At 38.7% G+C, this 18,952-nt stretch overlaps 1 protein-coding gene across 1 annotated transcript; it reads left to right on the top strand.

Annotated features, from left to right (window-relative positions):
• The first annotated feature begins 1,227 nt into the window (after positions 1 to 1,227).
• LOC132980884 (high-affinity choline transporter 1-like) lies at positions 1,228 to 11,699 on the top strand. Its single transcript, XM_061047262.1, has 8 exons — positions 1,228 to 1,474; positions 1,642 to 1,755; positions 2,247 to 2,402; positions 2,486 to 2,634; positions 3,184 to 3,327; positions 4,673 to 4,826; positions 10,642 to 10,859; positions 11,033 to 11,699. The coding sequence occupies exons 1-8, from the start codon at positions 1,291 to 1,293 to the stop codon at positions 11,585 to 11,587; spliced, it is 1,674 nt and encodes a 557-aa protein (XP_060903245.1). The 5' UTR covers positions 1,228 to 1,290; the 3' UTR covers positions 11,588 to 11,699.
• Positions 11,700 to 18,952: the final 7,253 nt, after the last annotated feature.

Genomic DNA, 18,952 nt, shown 5'->3' with positions numbered 1-18,952 from the left:
GGGATCTGGATGACAGTTTGTTGCCTCTGCTGCCATCCAGCAGGGACACAATGCTGGCCGGGTCAGAGTCTTGGTCATTTTTGGAATCTTTAGCAGTCACTTCAATTTTTTTGTCAAGAGTAACTCACAGAAAGATTAGTCTGAGTCTGTTTCATTTGTTTTATCTGCTTGGACCACTTCTGGTTTATCCTCCAGCAGGGGAACAGAGCTTGCTGATTCTGAACCAACTGATTTTTGGGATCCAGCAATCGGATCGGTGTATCTGTATGTTTTTATTCTGCATGTTCACTTGCGTCCGTTGCTCACCTGTGATTCGTCCTGTGGTATGGCCCACACATCCCATCATGCTTTGCTGGACTTCATATTTTGTTAAATGTTCCGCTTTTCACATTTCAGAATGCAATAAAATTAATTCAAAATGTAATTGGCATTAATTTTATTGTTGTTCTGTTAGACAAATAGGGTTTATGTAGGAAATATATATATTTTGTGTCTATCTAAAGGCAACTGTCAGTCAAAGGTGTGTTCAATTTATTCACTTCAGCTGTGGTTTAATAATTGTACAATAAGTTGGTAAATAAACTTCACTCTTTGCTGGTAAGAGGCAACACATACTGAGGCTATTGAAATAATGTATGACCACTGAGCATACTAGACATCTTTGGCGTATAATGGCGGTATTTAGTCGATATTGATAGTCATGTGAAGTCACTGAAGTGCTCATATCGGCCGATTTATTGGGCGACCGATATGATCGCTCAGGCTCTAGTAAATAGTGATCTTAAACACTAAACACTGTGGCAAAGTTAAAGAACAGTAATTTTATAGTTTAAGTAAATGATAAAATAATGTAAAAGTCTGAATGTAAGAGGTAAAATAAAACATTTTTAACAACCTGACAAGTAGAAGAAAAGCAGTCAACACAAGCAAACTAAACACAATTTGAAATTGCAGATATAAAGATTGTTGCTAGGATTTTTGTGATTAGGTTTTTTACCACAGGTAAACAGCTGCTTCATGGTACTCTAGCAAGATCTTACTAAATTTAAAAATAAGTAAATCTTGCTGGTTTATTACAATGGATCTTTTTCTCTTGAACTAAAGTGAACTTGCTGTGTGCATTACAAATATTACCACCTGGGATGAACTCAGTTGGTCTTCCAAAACTGTTTTTCAGGTTCCTGACTGTCTGACCTTTGGTCTTACAAACTCTCAATCCAAGTGCAGTATCTGTATTTGTTACCCATCTGCCCCATCCCCCATTAGTGTGCTACAAAGTGGTGGATCACCATGGCTCTGAACATCCCTGGTGTGGTTGCAATGGTGCTGTTCTATATCCTGATTCTGGGGACAGGTGTTTGGGCTGCCCGAAAGTCCAGGAGGGCTGAGAGGAAGAGCCATGGAGACAGGACAGAAGTGGTGCTCCTTGGAGACAGGAATATTAGCTTGTTGGTTGGGATTTTCACCATGACTGGTAAGATGTTCCTTGGTGCTCAGACATGTAGACAATTCAACAATTATATCTTGCAGTGATATTTTTAACCAGCAATATTTGATTTTTTTAATATACTCCCACATGGTGCTAGGCTCTTTAAGTAAAAGAATGCACCATACTTTACACTTTACGTCATTATTCTGCAGCTACATGGGTTGGAGGCGGCTTCATCTTGGGTGTGGCTGAGGCTGTGTACTCTCCTAAAATGGGCTTAATATGGGCTCTCATGCCTATACAATACTCTGTGTCCTTCATAATAGGTAAGTCCTGGCAGCAGGCTATACTGATCATCTGATCCAGTTTAGAAATAAACTTGTCTGTGTGACTCATCTGATGTATTCTTTATGCATTTTATCAAATAGCCTTTGTAAAATATACAAGCATTTAATCATACATTAATTGTTTCAGTAGGCTAGTGTATTGGGGTGGCAGTAGCTCAGTCTGTAGGGACCTGGGTTGAGAACCGGAGGGTCACCGACTCAAGTCCCGGTGCGGACCAAATATGGAAGTTGGTCTGGTAGCTGGAGAGGTGCCAGATCACCTCCTGAGCACTGCAGAGGCACCCCTGAGCATGGCACCAAACCCCCACCCCACCATCAGCTCAGGAGCGCCCGCTGTGGGCAGCTCCGTCACTCTGACATCTCTCCATTAGTGCATGTCCATAGGATCCTGTTTGTGCATGTGTGTGTTTTTCAATCAATTATTCAGGTATATGTTACATTTTTGTTTGATATCTTATCTACTGCTAAAGGTGGGCTGTTCTTTGCAAAGCCAATGAGAGACAAGAAGTATATCACCATGATGGACCCGTTCCAAATAAAGTATGGAAGAGTACTGAGTGGTGCCCTAGTGCTCCCCTCCCTGCTGGTGGATGTGCTGTGGGTGTCCTGCACTCTGCTCGGCTTAGGTAAACAAACAAACCTAAGTCAAAGCAAGTGGCCACAATTAAAGAGTTTAAATCTCAATATTTGTGGTTTTCTTTTTCAACAGGAGCCACTATGAGTGTGATACTAGACTTGCCCTATGGCTATTCTGTGTGGATCTCCTCAGCTGTGGCCATTATCTACACTCTGTTGGGAGGTCTTTATTCAGTGGCTTACACAGATGTTATCCAGCTCTCCCTGGCTTTCCTCAGTTTGGTAAGTAGAACAGTAGAACATCAATGTTGCACAGTATTGCAGGTTTGTATATTAACATGAAGTATCAAGCTCTACCAGCCAAAATATATTAAATCTACATCTTACAGTATATGTAAAATTGAATAAATCAAGGACACTTGTATTATTGGGTCCCAATGTATGTACCTGGTTCATTTAATTACAAGCTTAAAGAAAATATGTAATTTAAAATTCCTGTGGGACCTATTGATGTGATGCATTCCAAAATTGCTAGGTGTCTATGTTGTTTTCAAATGGCCCACGGAAATCTATTTTAAATTCAAGTTAATGGATAAATCACAGCAGCAAGAAGATTTGGTTCCGGGCTCGGGCCTTTCTTATGAAGTTTGAATATTTTACCACACTTGTCTGGGTACCCCAGCTTCCTCCCACAGTCCAAACACGTGTTCATCAGGTGTGAACATTTCTCTCTCTGTGCGTCAACCCCTTTGAGTGATAGATAACTTGTCCAGGGTATGCCCCTTTTACTGTTTGGTTCCTCAGCCTGATTATCTCAATATATCTTTGCAGTGGTTGTGTGTCCCCTTCCTGATGCTTAACCCCACGTCTACAAACATTGCACAGACTGCATTTAACAACACCAACCAAGAACCCTGGTTTGGAAAGCTGGATCGTGACAACATCTGGAAGTGGATTGATGACTTCTTGATGCTTGTAAGCTGCATATTCCTCAGTATTGTATTTCCTTGGTGCCATCTTTCAGCTCATTAAACAACTATGTCAGTGCACATTCCAAAAAATCATACCTTTTCTCATGTGCACTTGAGAAATCTCAGGTTTTCAATGTTGAAACCAAAAAGCTGTTAATTTAAAATGAAAGGATATTAGAAATCAATCATCCTATACGTAGATTTCTGTTTTCCTCCAGGGAACAACATATTATTTAAACATAAATCCCATACAAGCTATCTGTGCATGATCAAGAGTATGGACAGAAGCAACTCTGCTCTATAGAACAATGAAACTATGTTCATGATAGCACACAGCAATGCATCCTTGTGTTCAAAGTAATTTAGAGTAGAATGTGACATGTGTCTTACCCCCATCAGACAGACTAAACAAGGTCGGGAAAACAATATCTAATGTTCTCTCAATTTACATCATGATTTCATTAGCCTCAAACCAGTGAGAATTACAGATATGTGCTCGGCATTTAAACCCTGAATGACTTCTATAATTACTACCAATTTGATGAGCTTACACTGGTACTTACTCACCTTGTAACTTAAGTCATTTTACACCTACAGATACAGGGTGTGTAACTTTAGGACATTTTGCCCACCAACAAGAAAAATGTATATAAACAAACAGATAAAACCATTATCCTAGCCTGGCCTTGCATAGCTTAGCTTAGGCAAAATACTGAATTGGAAATGCTGATAGGGGGAGCAAGTTAATTAAATAAATATTCTGTGTAAAGCCTTGAACTGTTTTACTCTCTCTTGTGTTGGCAAGACCTAATTTCTCTCTCTCTCTCTCTCTCTCTCTCTCTCTCTCCGTAAAGGTTTGCACAACGTAAACAAACACTTTATGATGATAAAGTGATATGATCCTAGGCTGATTATTAGCACAAGTTTGCCATCTAGTTAGCTAACCGTACTGTCAAACGCCACGTTTGTTAAAATTGACCCTATTCTTTATTTCTACAACTATGTAGAAAAATAAATCTCTGTTGATGCATTGGAAATAACTTTTTAATTTTCTTTACATTTATTCTCAACAACATTTTTGTCCTCTACTGAAAGTATTATACTTTCTTTTATACTCATAATAGCTCATACTTTTTATACTTATACAATATATACTTATGAAAGTATATATTGTTCACAGAGAAAAGTTACGAGCCTGATTGTTGTTCATGAGTCTCCATTGAGTCCTGTTCAAAGACATGCAAGTGGGGGAAAGCTGGGATACTAAGCTATATTTTGTGATGAAGCAGTGATCTTCTATAGTGTTTCACTAAAAATGCTTTGAAAATGCTCTGTTCTGTTTTTTTCAGGGTCTAGGTAGTGTCTCATTCCAGAGCTTCCACCAGAGGACGCTGTCTGCCTCCTCACCACTCACAGCCCAGTTGACATGCTATGCTGCAGCCCTTGTTATCGCCATACTGGGAATCCCACCTGTCTTGATCGGGGCTGTTGCTGCCTCCACAGGTGGAATTTACATTTAAAAAAATGACAGACCTTTGACACAGACACTTAGATTGTGTCCAGCTTTGATTTATATTTTTTAACCAAACTATGATTGTTAAGTATTGTGTTATGTAACAAAGGCCGTTCTTCCTGAATGATTGCCTTCCTATGCCTTCACATGGCCTCTGTACATTAGATAGAGTCAATGTGAAAAAGTACAGCTTGAAGAACTCAGTTGGCACATTTTCCTTCTCTGGGTTTCTGTATAACAAACACAGATTACAGTGAAGTTATTCAGCATTACTGGAAACCCAACTTGACGGCAGTTGAGATGTCAAATACGTAAAATACCAGACATTTCTTGGAGCTTACGTTGTTATTTCTTATCTCCTGACAGCCGCAGAGACTTTACTCTGTGATAAACACAGCTGCAGCTACATGTGTTCCCATTGTACTCACACGTCATGCTAAAATGTCTGTCCGTAACAGATTCAGCCTTTGTCAAATCCTTAAGTAGTCACATTTCAAAGATTAGTCTTTGGCAAAAAATTCCTATTGTTTGTTAAATGTCAGACGATTTTTCTTCAATGATTTTTTGTTAGCATAGTAAAAATCCAATGAGCTCTTTTTTATGAATTAAGTGCCACTGTTGAGCAAAACATCTCATCAATTCTATTCTCCTTGAACATATTGTAGCGTAATTAAATTATTAAGATGTTATATCTTTATTTAACCTCGGATTTAAGAAGGGGCACCACTTCCTGTTAAAGGAAGAAAATAACTTTAATGGTATAAGTTAAGTAATTAATCAGTCAGTTTCATATCTAAGTTCTGGAAAAGTTAAACAAGAAAACACACAGACAAAGTCCTGAATTTTATGTGTACAATTTAATATAAAAAGGGGTAAACAATGAGGTATAGATGAAACAGATAAAGAATAGGATTATTATGATCAGGATAATGCAATTATAATGTATGGTGACATTATATATTTAGTAATGAGATAAGACGCGGTATTGTTTGAATGACTTACTCAGAAAATGGTCAAAAAGAAAAAGTTGATAAAGTAATTTTGGGATTCTATTTGGATTTAAAGGAGGGCTCTGAATAGACACGACTCAAGACTTAATCTTCCAACACCCCTCACCACCAGCAGTCTTACTGTGAGATGTGTTCAATTGAACTCCGCCGGCTGGTCCCACGTTTCAGTCTCTGGCAAGCGGTTCTTTTCAGGCCCAGAGAGGTCCACGGGCCAGATTAGCTGCCTTGACACCTGGGTCGGAGTATGCAGCTGGGATGGAGATTGTACGTCGGTTCAGCCGTCGTCTCAGAAGCTCCAAGAGGATCCCACAGGAAAAGTATTAAAGAGTCTTTTGATACGTCGATTTCCAATTCAGATTAACCGGATGGCCATCTTGATGAATCCAAATTAAGGAATTGGCGTTCAAAATTGAAGAGCAAAGACTTTAGAGAAGAAAGTTCAAAAACCTTGCTTGAGCCAGAAAGAATTGATGTTTCCAAAAACTGAAAAAGAAAGTTCGGCAGAGACTCGTCTCTACGGCACAAACTTAAAAGAAGTGATTCGGACCGAAGTCCGAAGAGAAGAGAGCAAGAGCTGAAGCTCTAAACTTCAAGAAACCAAAACTAAAAAGAACAACCAAAGATCTGAGCTCAGTGTGAGCTCTTATCAGCTGGATGGGAGGGGGGGGGTCTGCAGGCAAAGAGGGGTGACTCCCATTCTGACCGGAGGACAATTGTTTAAACTAAACTGAGTTTACTCAATAAGATTAAGAATAAGAATCTAAACATATATACGTCACCATACATTCATTCCGGTATTATTTCTATCAGATCCACGTTGATGTAGGTTCACGTCATATATTTAGACAAACATTTCTATCAGATTCATGTTGAGATGAAAATCACACCATCTGGGAACATCCTCAGTCAATCCCATCCTGTAGGTGAACAAAAACATGTTATACAGTCAACATTCTTAATAAGACATATTAATAAAGTAGGAAAAGAAATTGGTGTCTTTAAATAACACCATCTATATCTAATATCAAAGAGTATGCTTTATAACACATCTAAATGTATAATTATGAAGGTTACGTATTCATGGATATTCTAACACTAGATGGCAATAGCGCTCCACATCAAATTCTTATTCAACATAATATAACTCTTATTCCTATTCTGAAGATCAGATTTTGAGTTTAAAAAGATGATTATAATACATTCAATGTGACAATTACAAATATCTAGATGAAGAAAGACATAAATGTTCATTTGATGCAGAATTGAAAGCTGTGGTTTAATTCAGTTCTTCAGCAGTCCTTCAACAGATGGTCAATTTTACGACTTTGCAGAGACTGGTTTCGGTCACAGTTCATGTCTTTGGGGTCAATTCGTAGATAGCAGAGTGTTCTGTTTCCGCTCGGTTGTTTATTCAAGGTTTTGTAAAGGTTCATAATATCCTGTCTGAGAGGGAGACTTAAATCATTGATCAGTTCCTTTGTTCCTTGGTAAAAGTAAAAAACATGTTAATCCACAGTCCTGAGTCCTGCAGGAAGAGAGGTTGTAAACGTGACTGCTGATAACGGCTACAATATTATATAATTCAATACAGTTAAACAACATCATAAAGAATTGTTGTTGATTAACACACCAACCTACATGTGAAGTCACAATATTGTTGATGTAAATCACTGTTTACTGATCTATTGAATTTGTATTTTACTTAAACAGCCAGTCTATTAATTCACTTACTGGAGGAGTTGATAATATGTATAAGTGCAGCATTAAGTGGATAAGAAATGTTCTATAGGATAGGGATGGGTACGAGTACTCGAGTATTCACCGTTGACCCCATTTTTATTCGAGAGTCGTTACTCGTGCACCTGTGCAAGCGTTGCTTTTGGCTACAAAACTTGAACTCATACAGCGTTACATGTGTGACCCAGCTTTTTGTTTTCGCCTAACTTAATATACTAGGTAGGAAAATAATTAACGGGATACAAACGTATGACTTCTCCGGACACAGCTTCAGCTTTAGTACACACAGATACAGAACTGTCTGCTACACCTGCGACATGTCAGTGAAGAAAAGTGATGTCTGGAAGTACTTTGACAAAAACGTTGAAGTTAACGTGCAGTGCAAGATATGTGGCGTTAAACTTGCATACCATAGAAATACTAGTTCGATGCTTAACCACATGCGCTTAAAGCACAAGGAGAAAACAGCAGAGACAGGAAACAGGCAATCTCACATCACGTCATTTGCTAGCCCTGATATGCGATATATGAGATATGCTCACATTAAGTTTTGTGGAAGGAGAAGGCTTCAGAGAGCTGATGGCGTTTGTCGAGCCAGAGTACAAGCCACCATCACGGAGAACATTTATGTTTAAATATTGGATGTTCATGTCATTTTAGAGGCATAAAGTCTACAATTCCGGTCCGGGAGGTCCGTGTCCGATGGACCCTTTTTTTTTGTTTATGGTTAAAAAATAATAATAATTAAAACCGCAAGCGGTGATGAAGGGCCCTCGCACCCCTGTGCATGTCGGGGTGTGTTGAGACGGCGGGAGTGCAGCAGCAGCGGAACGTGGCTAAGCAGCAGACCGTGCAGTCCGATTTGTGTAAAAGTCGTACTATGCTGAAATAGGCAGCGTAATGAAGATCACAGAAATTTTTGACGTAGAGCAGTTCAGGATGGCACTGTCATGATAGCTATGACATTTGGAGGAAATTGAGTATTGTATATAGGATGTATTACTTACTCTTTGCAGTAGGGGGCGCTATGGTTGAAGTTGACTATTGTTATGTCAGTGTGTTCAGAGGCCAACCCTGATCATACCTGTAAAATTTGAAGCAGATCAGACAAAGTATCTGAGATGCAGTACCGCCTCTTTCCAGTAGGGGGCGCTATGTTAATGGAATAATTGTATTAGGTTAGATGTGATCATGCCAGTACAGACATTGTTCATGTGAAATTTTGAGCAAATCTGACATTGTATATGGGAGGTAGTACTTGTTCTTTGCACTAGGGGGAGCTATGGTTAAGATTTGTTATTATTTTGTGTCACTGTGTTCAGAGGCCAACCCTGATCATACCTATGTAATTTCAAGAAGATCAGACAAAGTGTATAAGAGTTACAGCCACTTCCTGTTTGATGACGATGTGATTTGTGGACTTCCTGTTGAGTTTTGGGCGTGGGTGCAAGAGCCTTTTTTGTAGGTTTTGTCATGTTGGAAATGCATAGTAAAATTCAGAATTGTAGGTTCAATGTGCTGCGGGGGCTGAATGTTTGAAATATTGTAGGGGGTGCCACTGAGCCATTAAGCCACGCCCTCTCAGTTAAACGGTATAAGATGTTTGACTTTAGTACCAGGATTATATGTATGAAGTTTCGGGACAGTACGACTATGTTAAGCCCATGAAAAAAGTACTTCCTGTTTGATGGCGAGCGACGTGTCCGTATGGCGACAGCGTTGGACGTAGGCATTTGAGCTTGAAAGTGTTGTATGGCCAAGGTGTTAGCATGGTCCACACCAATTTTGAGGGGAAAATGAGCTACCGTGTAGCAATGGCTAATGCTAATTAAGAAGCAGTAACTTCCTGTTGTCAACAGGTGGCGCTGTGACTAATCAAAATGTCAATCATGGATGTGTTCAGGGCGGGTCCCGTATCATGCATGATAAATTTTAATATGATTGAACACTAGATGGCAGAGATATAAGCATTTACTTTTTTGGCAACTTGCCAAAACGCTCAAAAAAGTTAAAACGCACGCCACGGCCACGCCCTTTGACGAAATAACGTGCAGAGCACAACGAGATATGTTGAGCCTGTCTAGAACGCACTGACACTGAGTCTGCTTCGATGGGATGAGCGCCCTCTGGTAAGTGCGTTCAAATAAGAAGGCTGAAAGCGGTGATTTTGAGCCATTTTGGGCCGTTATTGTGAAATTCAACTTTAATTTGTGGACTTCCTGTCGGGTTTTTTGAAATGCAGCAGGAGGATTTTTAGTCCGTCCCGACAAGCTTAATATGCGTACCAATTTTCGTGAGTGTACGTGAAAAAAACCTTTATGGGGAGGCCATTTTGAAATTCTGAAGGGGGCGCCACTGAGCCATTTTGCGATTTTTTTTTTTACAAAACCACCAAAATATCAAATTTTTCACGAGACCTGATGACCATGGAAAGTTTGGTGAGTTTTCGGGCAAGTTCAGGCCCTCAAAAGTGGCTGCAAAGAGGAGGAACAATAAAAAGAATAAGAATAAAATAATCGCTAGGGTTTCAAGAGGGTCCTCGCACGGTTCGTGCTCGGGCCCTAATAATCTGCGGGTACTCGAGTACTCGTTCATTAGGTAATTTGAGTAATCGAGTACAGGGATTACTGTAAATTTCCATCCTTACTATAGGAGGCTTGTTGATAGGGTCTAGAGGACAGGTGGTGGGCAAAAAGAATTTAACATAAGCTTAGAGACTTCATCCTCGGTCAGAGGGGAGGATTATTTTAGTGAGGCACTTTTGGTTGGTGCCTTTGGGCTTAGTTGGTCAGACTCATAAAACTGGTCACTGATGGTTGCAACCTTCTCAGTAAAATATGAGGCAAACATGACTGGTGTGAGCAGAGTGGAGGGTGGAGGAAGTGGTAAAAAGATTTTTTAAAAAGATTTCTTGTATCTCTAGCATTGCAGACCTTGTTCTGATAATAGCTCATCTACCTTAAACTTTGAATTACAGAATGGAGGTCATGGCTCTATATAATCGCTGCAGATTGATTATGGCTAAAGAATGTGTTGTTGTTTTTTTCCTCCTATCCAGACTGGAACCAAACACTGTACGGCTCTCCATCTCCATACATACGTGGTGAGCACAGTTTGATCCTGCCTCTGACCCTACAATACCTCACTCCATCTTACATCTCAATCATTGGAATCGGAGCTGTGGCCGCTGCCGTCATGTCGTCCACAGACTCTGGCCTGTTGTCGGCAACTTCTGTTTTCTCTTCAAACATCTACAAGAACATCCTGCGTAAACGGGTAAGGAGACACAAATGAGGAAGATGGTGGCTGATCAGCCGCAGAAAAAAAGTCTTGTGAATGTTTTGTTTTGTTTCTTAGAATGTCCTGTTTTCTTCTCTTGGTTTCTCAAAAAGAGACAAGATAATGTACTTGAGGTAAATAAATAAATGTTCCTTTTGTCGTGCTTTCAGGCATCAGATTTTGAAATGCAGTGGGTTATTCGGGTCACAGTGGTGGTCGTGGGTCTGCTTGGGACATCTATAACCTTCTACACCAAAAGCACCCTAGTTCTGTGGATTCTTGGAGCTGACGTTTCCTACACCCTGATGTTCCCTCATCTGATCTCTGTCCTCTTCTTTGATGTGACAAACGGTTACGGTGCAATGGGTGGTTACATCATAGGACTGACAATAAGGATATTGTTAGGTGAGAATGCAGTAGGACTTCCTGTTACTCTTTGTCTTCCTGGCTGCATACTGGAAGATGGCGTCTACGTCCAAAAGTCTCCTGTCAGGACAGCTGCAATGCTCTGCACTTGCATAACCATCCTGTTTTTTTCCACGCTGGCTGTGTTCATGTTCAACCACAGTCTGTTGCCTGAGAGCTGGGACATTTTTAAAGTAAAACGTAATGTGACTATTTCACCAGGAGATGCCGTCACACTGAGCCCCAGAGAAGAAGAAGAAGCTGGAAGTGAGGCTGAATGTGACGAGAACAGACATGGAGTTAGCTATAGCCAATGTTAGAAACTAAGTCCTGACTGCTTCTTTGTCTTTTCATAGGCTGGCAGGCTGAATTGTTTTATGATCTGTATGATATGTAGGTGACTGGAGAGCTAAAATAGGTGTTATTATAAGATGCTTACTGCTGCTTAATACTGTTGAGATGATTTATATTAAGACTTTTATACAAACTGTTGTATAGAATAGTTTTCTCAGAAAAAAAGTTGAACAAAAAAAAGATTATTATGTGGGAAAAAACTTTTTATGAAGCAAAAATTATAGAAATGTATTATACTCTGAACAGTTTATGAGTGACTGAATGGATCAATGACATCCTATTATAACAGAAAACAGCAGATTAGATGCCCATAGTGGTTTCAGTCCCAGTGCTATTGTTTGGTTTTATTTACTGAGGTTGTGAGACATCAGCCTATTAGATCTATGTTGCCACCTATAAATAAAGGTAGAAAAAATGTAGATAATGAAAAAATTGCACTGCAGTACAATGAGAAAATTTGATGAGAAATGAAAAAAGAACAACTATGTATTTTTGGGGTGCCGATGGCCTAGTGGTTAGGGGCTACAATCTGCAGCGAGGGTTCGAATCCAACCTGTGGCTCTTTTGCTGCACGTCATTCCCCTCTCTCTCTTTTCCTGATTTCCAACTCTTAAAATGAGCCCCCCCAATAATAATAATAATAATAATAATAATAAATCCTAATAATAAGAACAGTATTTTGAGTACCAGTATCTCTAACTTTGGATATTCCACCAACATTACTTTAAACACTTCAATGGGAAACAAAGAGAAAGAGAAATTACACTGATTTTGAGTTATACGCATTGTCATTTCTTTGAGCTGAATTTAAATGACATCAAACATTTAGGACTTTGTTTAAGAGAAGAAGCAGAAAAGTTTTGAGGGATGGATATTTGAAATAATAGCCTATAATCATATATTAATATGATTGAGTTAATGAGTCAATTGTGGAAATGTGTTTTTGTGATCTAGTTGAAATAACTAACTGAAATAAATGATATAGCAACGATACCAATTAGTCGTATAATTTGCTCTTTTTGTTTAATTTCAGAAGATGGGTAAACACATTTTTAAATGAAGGGAGAGATAGTGTCAAGTTCAGGATGTTGGTTTGTTGTCTCCAGAAAAGGGCAATCAGCATTAACTAGTTAATTTCAAAATAATTCAGGTTTGAATTGAATGCATTAATAAATGACATACTATTTTGTCCCTTCAGGTGCACTGTGGATAAGCTTCTGCAGTGTCTCCCTGTAGTCACAGCAATGACTGCCATTAGCTATTGAAATTGAGCGATTCATTGTGATTACAACGTGTTACTTTTTTGGGACAGGGATGGGGAACTATTATGTCTTCTAAATGGAACAAAATAAATAACTTATTCACAAAAAGGCAGACAGGGTCAAAATCCAAACAAGGCTCCCAAAAAAGCAAAAAAATGTAAAGGTTATTTAAACAAGCAATGTCAAATAAAACTAAGTGAAGATCCAACCAACTATTGCTCTCTGACAAAGGCCAACCAACAAAGAAAGCAGAAAACATTCGCTAAAAACACTGTAAAGGGGAGAGGCCCTTCTCTATGGAGTTAGATCAGTCTCAATATTCACAAATGCACACAGAAGGATTCACAAATGTATTTCTGATTCACACACAAATATTTATAGTTTTGTATATATGTAATAGAAATCCACAAATATTTAATATACATATATATTTAAAAAACACATTTGTATCTTGTTACATTTATATACAAACTGTTTGTTATTTGTGAACCTCACTGCATTTGTGTGTGGGATTTTTGAGACTCCTCTGCCGTGGTTAGATTCACAAATGCATTTTTTTCAGCAGGGAAATGTCTGTAGCCAATCAGATGTCTCCTTCCTATTGAGCCAATCACAGTAGTGTAGATTCAAGGGTATGATTTAATGTGATCACTTTAGTGTTACATCTGCGCAGACAGTGATTAGCCTAGCTATCAGACAATCTGATGAAGTCATCTTTAATCTGACCTGCACAAATAGTCTCTGTGATTGTCGTACTGTATGGAAAGTTGTTCACTCCATACTTCTCTGTAGATTTTAAAATTCATCCTTAAGAAATGTAAGTTCTGAAGTATGCCCATTGGTGCACAATCACTATAGCAACACTACAAGATGTTCCTGAAACAAGACAGCGGCTCTTGATGTCTCTGATGTCTGGTGGTGCTTGAAGTTTGGTGGTGGCCTCTTACAATTAATGTTATTTCTCCATGATGTATTCTGGCTCACGTCTGATGAAAGCACACCACTATTAAAACGATGATCTTGATTTCTGACAGGATGTGAGGAACAGCCGCTCTCCTGATCCAAATCACTTTAAAGACAGGCATACAAAAAAGTGGAAGAAATATAATCTGCACTTCAAACAACAGCCAAAATGAGTAGAGAACTGGATTAAGGCAACATGAAGTTACATGTTTGATTTACATACTTACTAAATTGTAATGACACAAGTATGTTGAAATTTGGAAAAGTGTACTTTTAAGGGCAAGGTAAATGTAATGCTTCTTATGAAGCATTTTATCATCCAACAAATTGAAGGAATCTTCTTCAAGATCCGCATTAATTCAGTAAGACTTCACCTCTTTGCCTTTAAAAAATGTTCAAACAACCTCAAAGTTTAACCTTCTGTTTAAGTCTCTCTGGTGCCACATAATTATTTTTTTAAGATTTAGTTTTTGGCTTTCTGTGCCTTTAATGGAGAGATAGGACAGTGGATAGAAACGGAAATCAGGGAAAGAAAGTAGGGAATGACATGCGGCAAAGGTGGGATTCAAACCTGGGCCGCCTGCTTGGAGGACTACAGCCTCCATACATGGGGTGCGCGCACTAACCACTGCGCCACCAGTGTTAACGTCAGTTTGTTATAACACAACAATAATGCATGATTTCTTGTGAAAAAAGTCACAGGAACCATGCATTTTTACTCCATGGATGGAAAAGAAGACAACACTCGCAGAGATGAGGAAAAGCTTGTTGGGTTAGCTGTGTTACTCTCTCTGGGAACTTACAACTTTTTAATGGCAGATAAAACATCTCTAAAAAATGTGCTGCTTGAGATTTTGCACAGATTCTTGACTTTAAACCAAGTGTTACGTGTTAGGAAATGGCAAATGTCTAGGCTTTCATTAGTGGGCCATAAGATAATTTGGCAAAGATAGAAACTAAACAGTAATTTATTTATCTGGACATGCCCAAGGACATTACTATACATTCAAGATAAATTATGTCATTGAGAAAGTCATACAAGTCTAAGTTAAGTCTTATCTGAGGAACAGCTTAACTGTTTTAGATTTGCTTTTTGTAAATATATTATTTTTTATGTATTGTCCTTGTCATTTCCATGTTGTTGGTTATTACTTGTTGTTAATGTCTTGACAAATTCTAAGCTCAAGGTAGATTTTTTTTTCAGTTCCAATCTTCATTGAGTAAAACTGGTGTTTGCTTAATTGTATTAATATAACAATGATATATTGTCTTTTGTATCTTAATTACTTTAAATCATAAAATATAGACAGTAACACACCTATGAAGCTAATAATTTGTGTTTTCTCAACTTGTCATGCCAGTAAGCTAAATTTGCCTTCACAAGTGTAACAGAAGCTTTGAAGGGCAGATCATTTCCAGCAGTTGACCTTATGATATCAGTGGCTCTGGAAGTTTAAACATGGTGGATTCAGTCTGCAAAAACAACCCACGTAGATAATGATTGTGAACAGCAACAATGCCACTCTAGCATGATGCTGTACTGTATGAGCTGACTTTTGGATCCAAGCTGCAAAGAGCTTTGGTGAAATGTTTACCCCCAATTCACACATGCTCTGTGCGTGCCGCAGTCCGTCAGCGACGCGGTCCGTCAGTGCCACAGTTTTGCTCCGTCGGACGGCTTGCGCCCATTCACACTGGATCCGTTTCTGGGACGTCAGCGCACTCATGACACATCACAGGAGAACTACAAGATCCCGCGGGAATAAAGAGAAAAACATGCAAACAACATGTTGCTTTGTCTTTCTGAGGATGCATTGTTGTTCATTCGGTTCCTGTTTTGACGTCATGTTGATAAAGTGATGAATGATCTGTGCGTTTCCTTGTCTGACTTCCTGTCCGGGCTGTCATATCCTGTCCAGCTTGACGCGTGCCTGCAGCGTACTCCGGTGAAAATAGACTCGCTGCGTATTTGAAACGGAGCAGAGCGCAGTGCCGTCGGCGGCACGCGCCGGAGACAGACCACAGCGCGCGCTGTGTGAACACAATGATTGACTAGAGTGGCAGCTAAGTACAACGTAGTGCTGACGGACAGAGTATGTGTGAATTGGGGGTTAGAGTTGAACTTTTGACTGCATGAGGTTCTCCCCATGTGCTTGTGTCACTGCAGAAAAGTGTTGTATATGACTTAAAAGGCCTGCATAGGTAAGATGTGGGTCAAACTCTTTTAGCAGAGGGAATCTTTACAGACTTGCATAATAAATTTAGCCAAGAATCCCTACATGTTTATTTGTGACGTGAGTGGTGTTGGTAAGATCCCGACACCTACCCAGTTACTTGAGCTGAAGCCCAGGGTTCAGAATCAGAAATAGATCTCAAGTGTCGGAGTATTATCCAACTCAGGGGGGCATGCTGTATTCTGAGCCAGTAAGACAGCTGTTTTACAATTCAGGAAAAGGTTAAAACAGGATCTAATGTTGCCCTGCTCATAAACAACCTTAGACCCACTTAGAGTTATGTCATAGAAAGATTTAAAGAGGCAATTCACCCTACAGTCTGTAAGTCAAACCTGCATTCTTTTTAATACCTTACAAAACTCAATGGAGCAACAATAAACACAGTTTGAACCGCACGTGATGTACCTTCAACAAAATCAAACTCCAGATCCTGTATGTGTTTAATACAATAGAGTGCTAAAATGCATTTGAGCTAAGACAGTTTAACCCCTCGTGCCTACCGTCCATGTGTCTAAGTAACTGCCAAAAATACCATGAATGCCAAAATGCTTAGTAAGGTCAGAACAGAACGTTGCATGGCTTATATTTGTAAATGAATGACTATGAAAGCATGATATGGTTGTTATTACTCGTGATGGGAATTCCAGCACTTTGTAACGATATGTACAGAATATACAGAACTTAGGTCAAACGCTCTGTTGACACTGACAAACACAATCGCTCTCATTTATTTATTGGTCCACTTAAAGTATTGATTATCTATTTTTATTTTGTATTATAAGTAATAATATTAATACAAATATTATTACTTCTATTCTTATTGTTCTTTTCATTGTTATTATCGGCATCATTACCTACCTTTTAAATCTCACAATTCCAGTATTAAGATACAGGGATGGGCTCTAACTCCTCCCTGGTGGCAAACATCCAGTTCAAGCTGCGCCTGTGGCATGCTCTTTGGTGTGAGGCATGGGAACCAACAGCAGGTCCAAACTATACATCCACCAATAAATCATCAGATTTCAATGATGGGCAATCCCTAGTGAACAGCTTGGGATTGGGGTTTAACAAACTGAATGTAGTATAAAGTTCACCTCTTTACAGCTGCTGTGAAGAGTTTTTAGCTGGTTATGTAACAAACTGAAATTAATATCAATGCCTCTATGTGACCTAAGCAAACAAGACCATCGGTAACAAGATAATTTATTGCTATAGTTATTTTTAAAGCTGTACCCCCTGCCATTGGACAGGAGGACCAGTCAAGATCAACCAAGAATTGTGACGTACATCTCTGTCCAGAGGGGTTGCAAAACTTGAAACCAACCAAAAAGTTCTGCATAGAAGCTTGATATGATTGTTTTCTAACCTTTTGGATGTTTCATGGTCAATTACACTACCACTATTAAGTGTAGGGAACAAGGTATCTTGGGAATCCCTAGTCAGACATCAGACTACAAAATTACAGATTTTCACTTCCATTCCTTTCATGAGCAGTGGTTTTACCATCAACAGACTGGCATTGCCCCTTAAAGCCATGCTGCATAGTGTTTAAAACAAAAAGATCCACCTTTATTGTTAATGTGAGGTTGACAGTCCTGACAGCATCTATAAGCAAAAAATAAAACGGTAACACTTTATAATAACCATCATCTATAAAGGGTAAATAGATAGTCAATTAACCATGAGTTAATAGTTAATTTACTGTTAACAAACAATTAAATGACAGTTAATAATGTTTGCTAATGATTTTTAATGCTTTAATTTATGTTATGTTAACAGTTTATTGATGCACACATTATAACATTTAATACACTTTATAAAGTGTTTGTTAATGATGACCAAATGATTTATAAACCTTTAAGAGATGGTTTATAAAACATCTATAAACATTACAGAGATACATGGACCAGATATTTGTTCATGGTTTGTAAATATTTTATAAAGCATCTATTAACATTATTTGGATGGTTATTATAAAGTTGGAACTGAAGATTATAATCCCTTAAAGCATCTATAAATATTTTTTAGATAGATAATTCATATTTTATCAATGATTAATAATTGGTTTGTTTACCATCTACAATTATTATCCACGCCATTTTTGTGCGTCAGTGATATCGCCCATACTGATGAGAGCTGTGCCTGAATCCATCGTCATCGCGGAGCTAAGGCAGTGAAATCAACTTCAGTGGTAAGTTGTTTATGTAGCCTGTTTGGCTTGCATCGAAGTCGTTAGCATTTATGCTAATCATCACTAATTGGTATGGCCATGTTAAGTTGCTAACTGTTCAAACCTAATGTGAGATTGTGGTATTTAAATGCTTATATGGTCATCAGGCAAAATAAAGCTAGCATGATACAGTCTATTGCCTGTGGAAAAGATAATGATTTTGTCTATTGGTTATAAAAGGGAAATGTTACTTTTCCATACTGTTACTGACTATGGTCTTTTGTTAACTGAATGATGACATATCTTTTAAATTTAATTGTGTTTTATTTGTTTATAGTGATTAAAGGGGCCTATTTGTAGTTCATTCTCTCCACTGTTACCAGTGCAGGGAGTTATATTTAAGCATGTAAACGTCTTAATGCCTCAAAGTTACATTACTATAGTTAAAGAGCCCATATTATGCCCTTTTTGGGGTTCGTATATTTATTCTATGTACCTACTAAAGTATGTTCACAATAGCTAAAGTTCGAAAAAAAAGTGTCGGTTTTCATGTACTGCCGCTCCATGCACCGGCTCGCTTCTGACCAGTCGCTCAGCACTGTTCTTGGAAATGTCACGCCCCTTTTACCATATTGGGAATGCAGCTACTTTGGCTCCGAGGGTAGCAAAAACCCCGGCATACAAACAGCAATGGCCGGTTTT

Source organism: Labrus mixtus, chromosome 2 (genome assembly GCF_963584025.1).
Source record: "Labrus mixtus chromosome 2, fLabMix1.1, whole genome shotgun sequence".
In the NCBI taxonomy this organism is placed as follows: Eukaryota; Metazoa; Chordata; class Actinopteri; order Labriformes; family Labridae; genus Labrus; species Labrus mixtus.
Note: the sequence above shows the minus strand (reverse complement) of the source record. Positions and strands in the feature narration are given on the sequence as shown.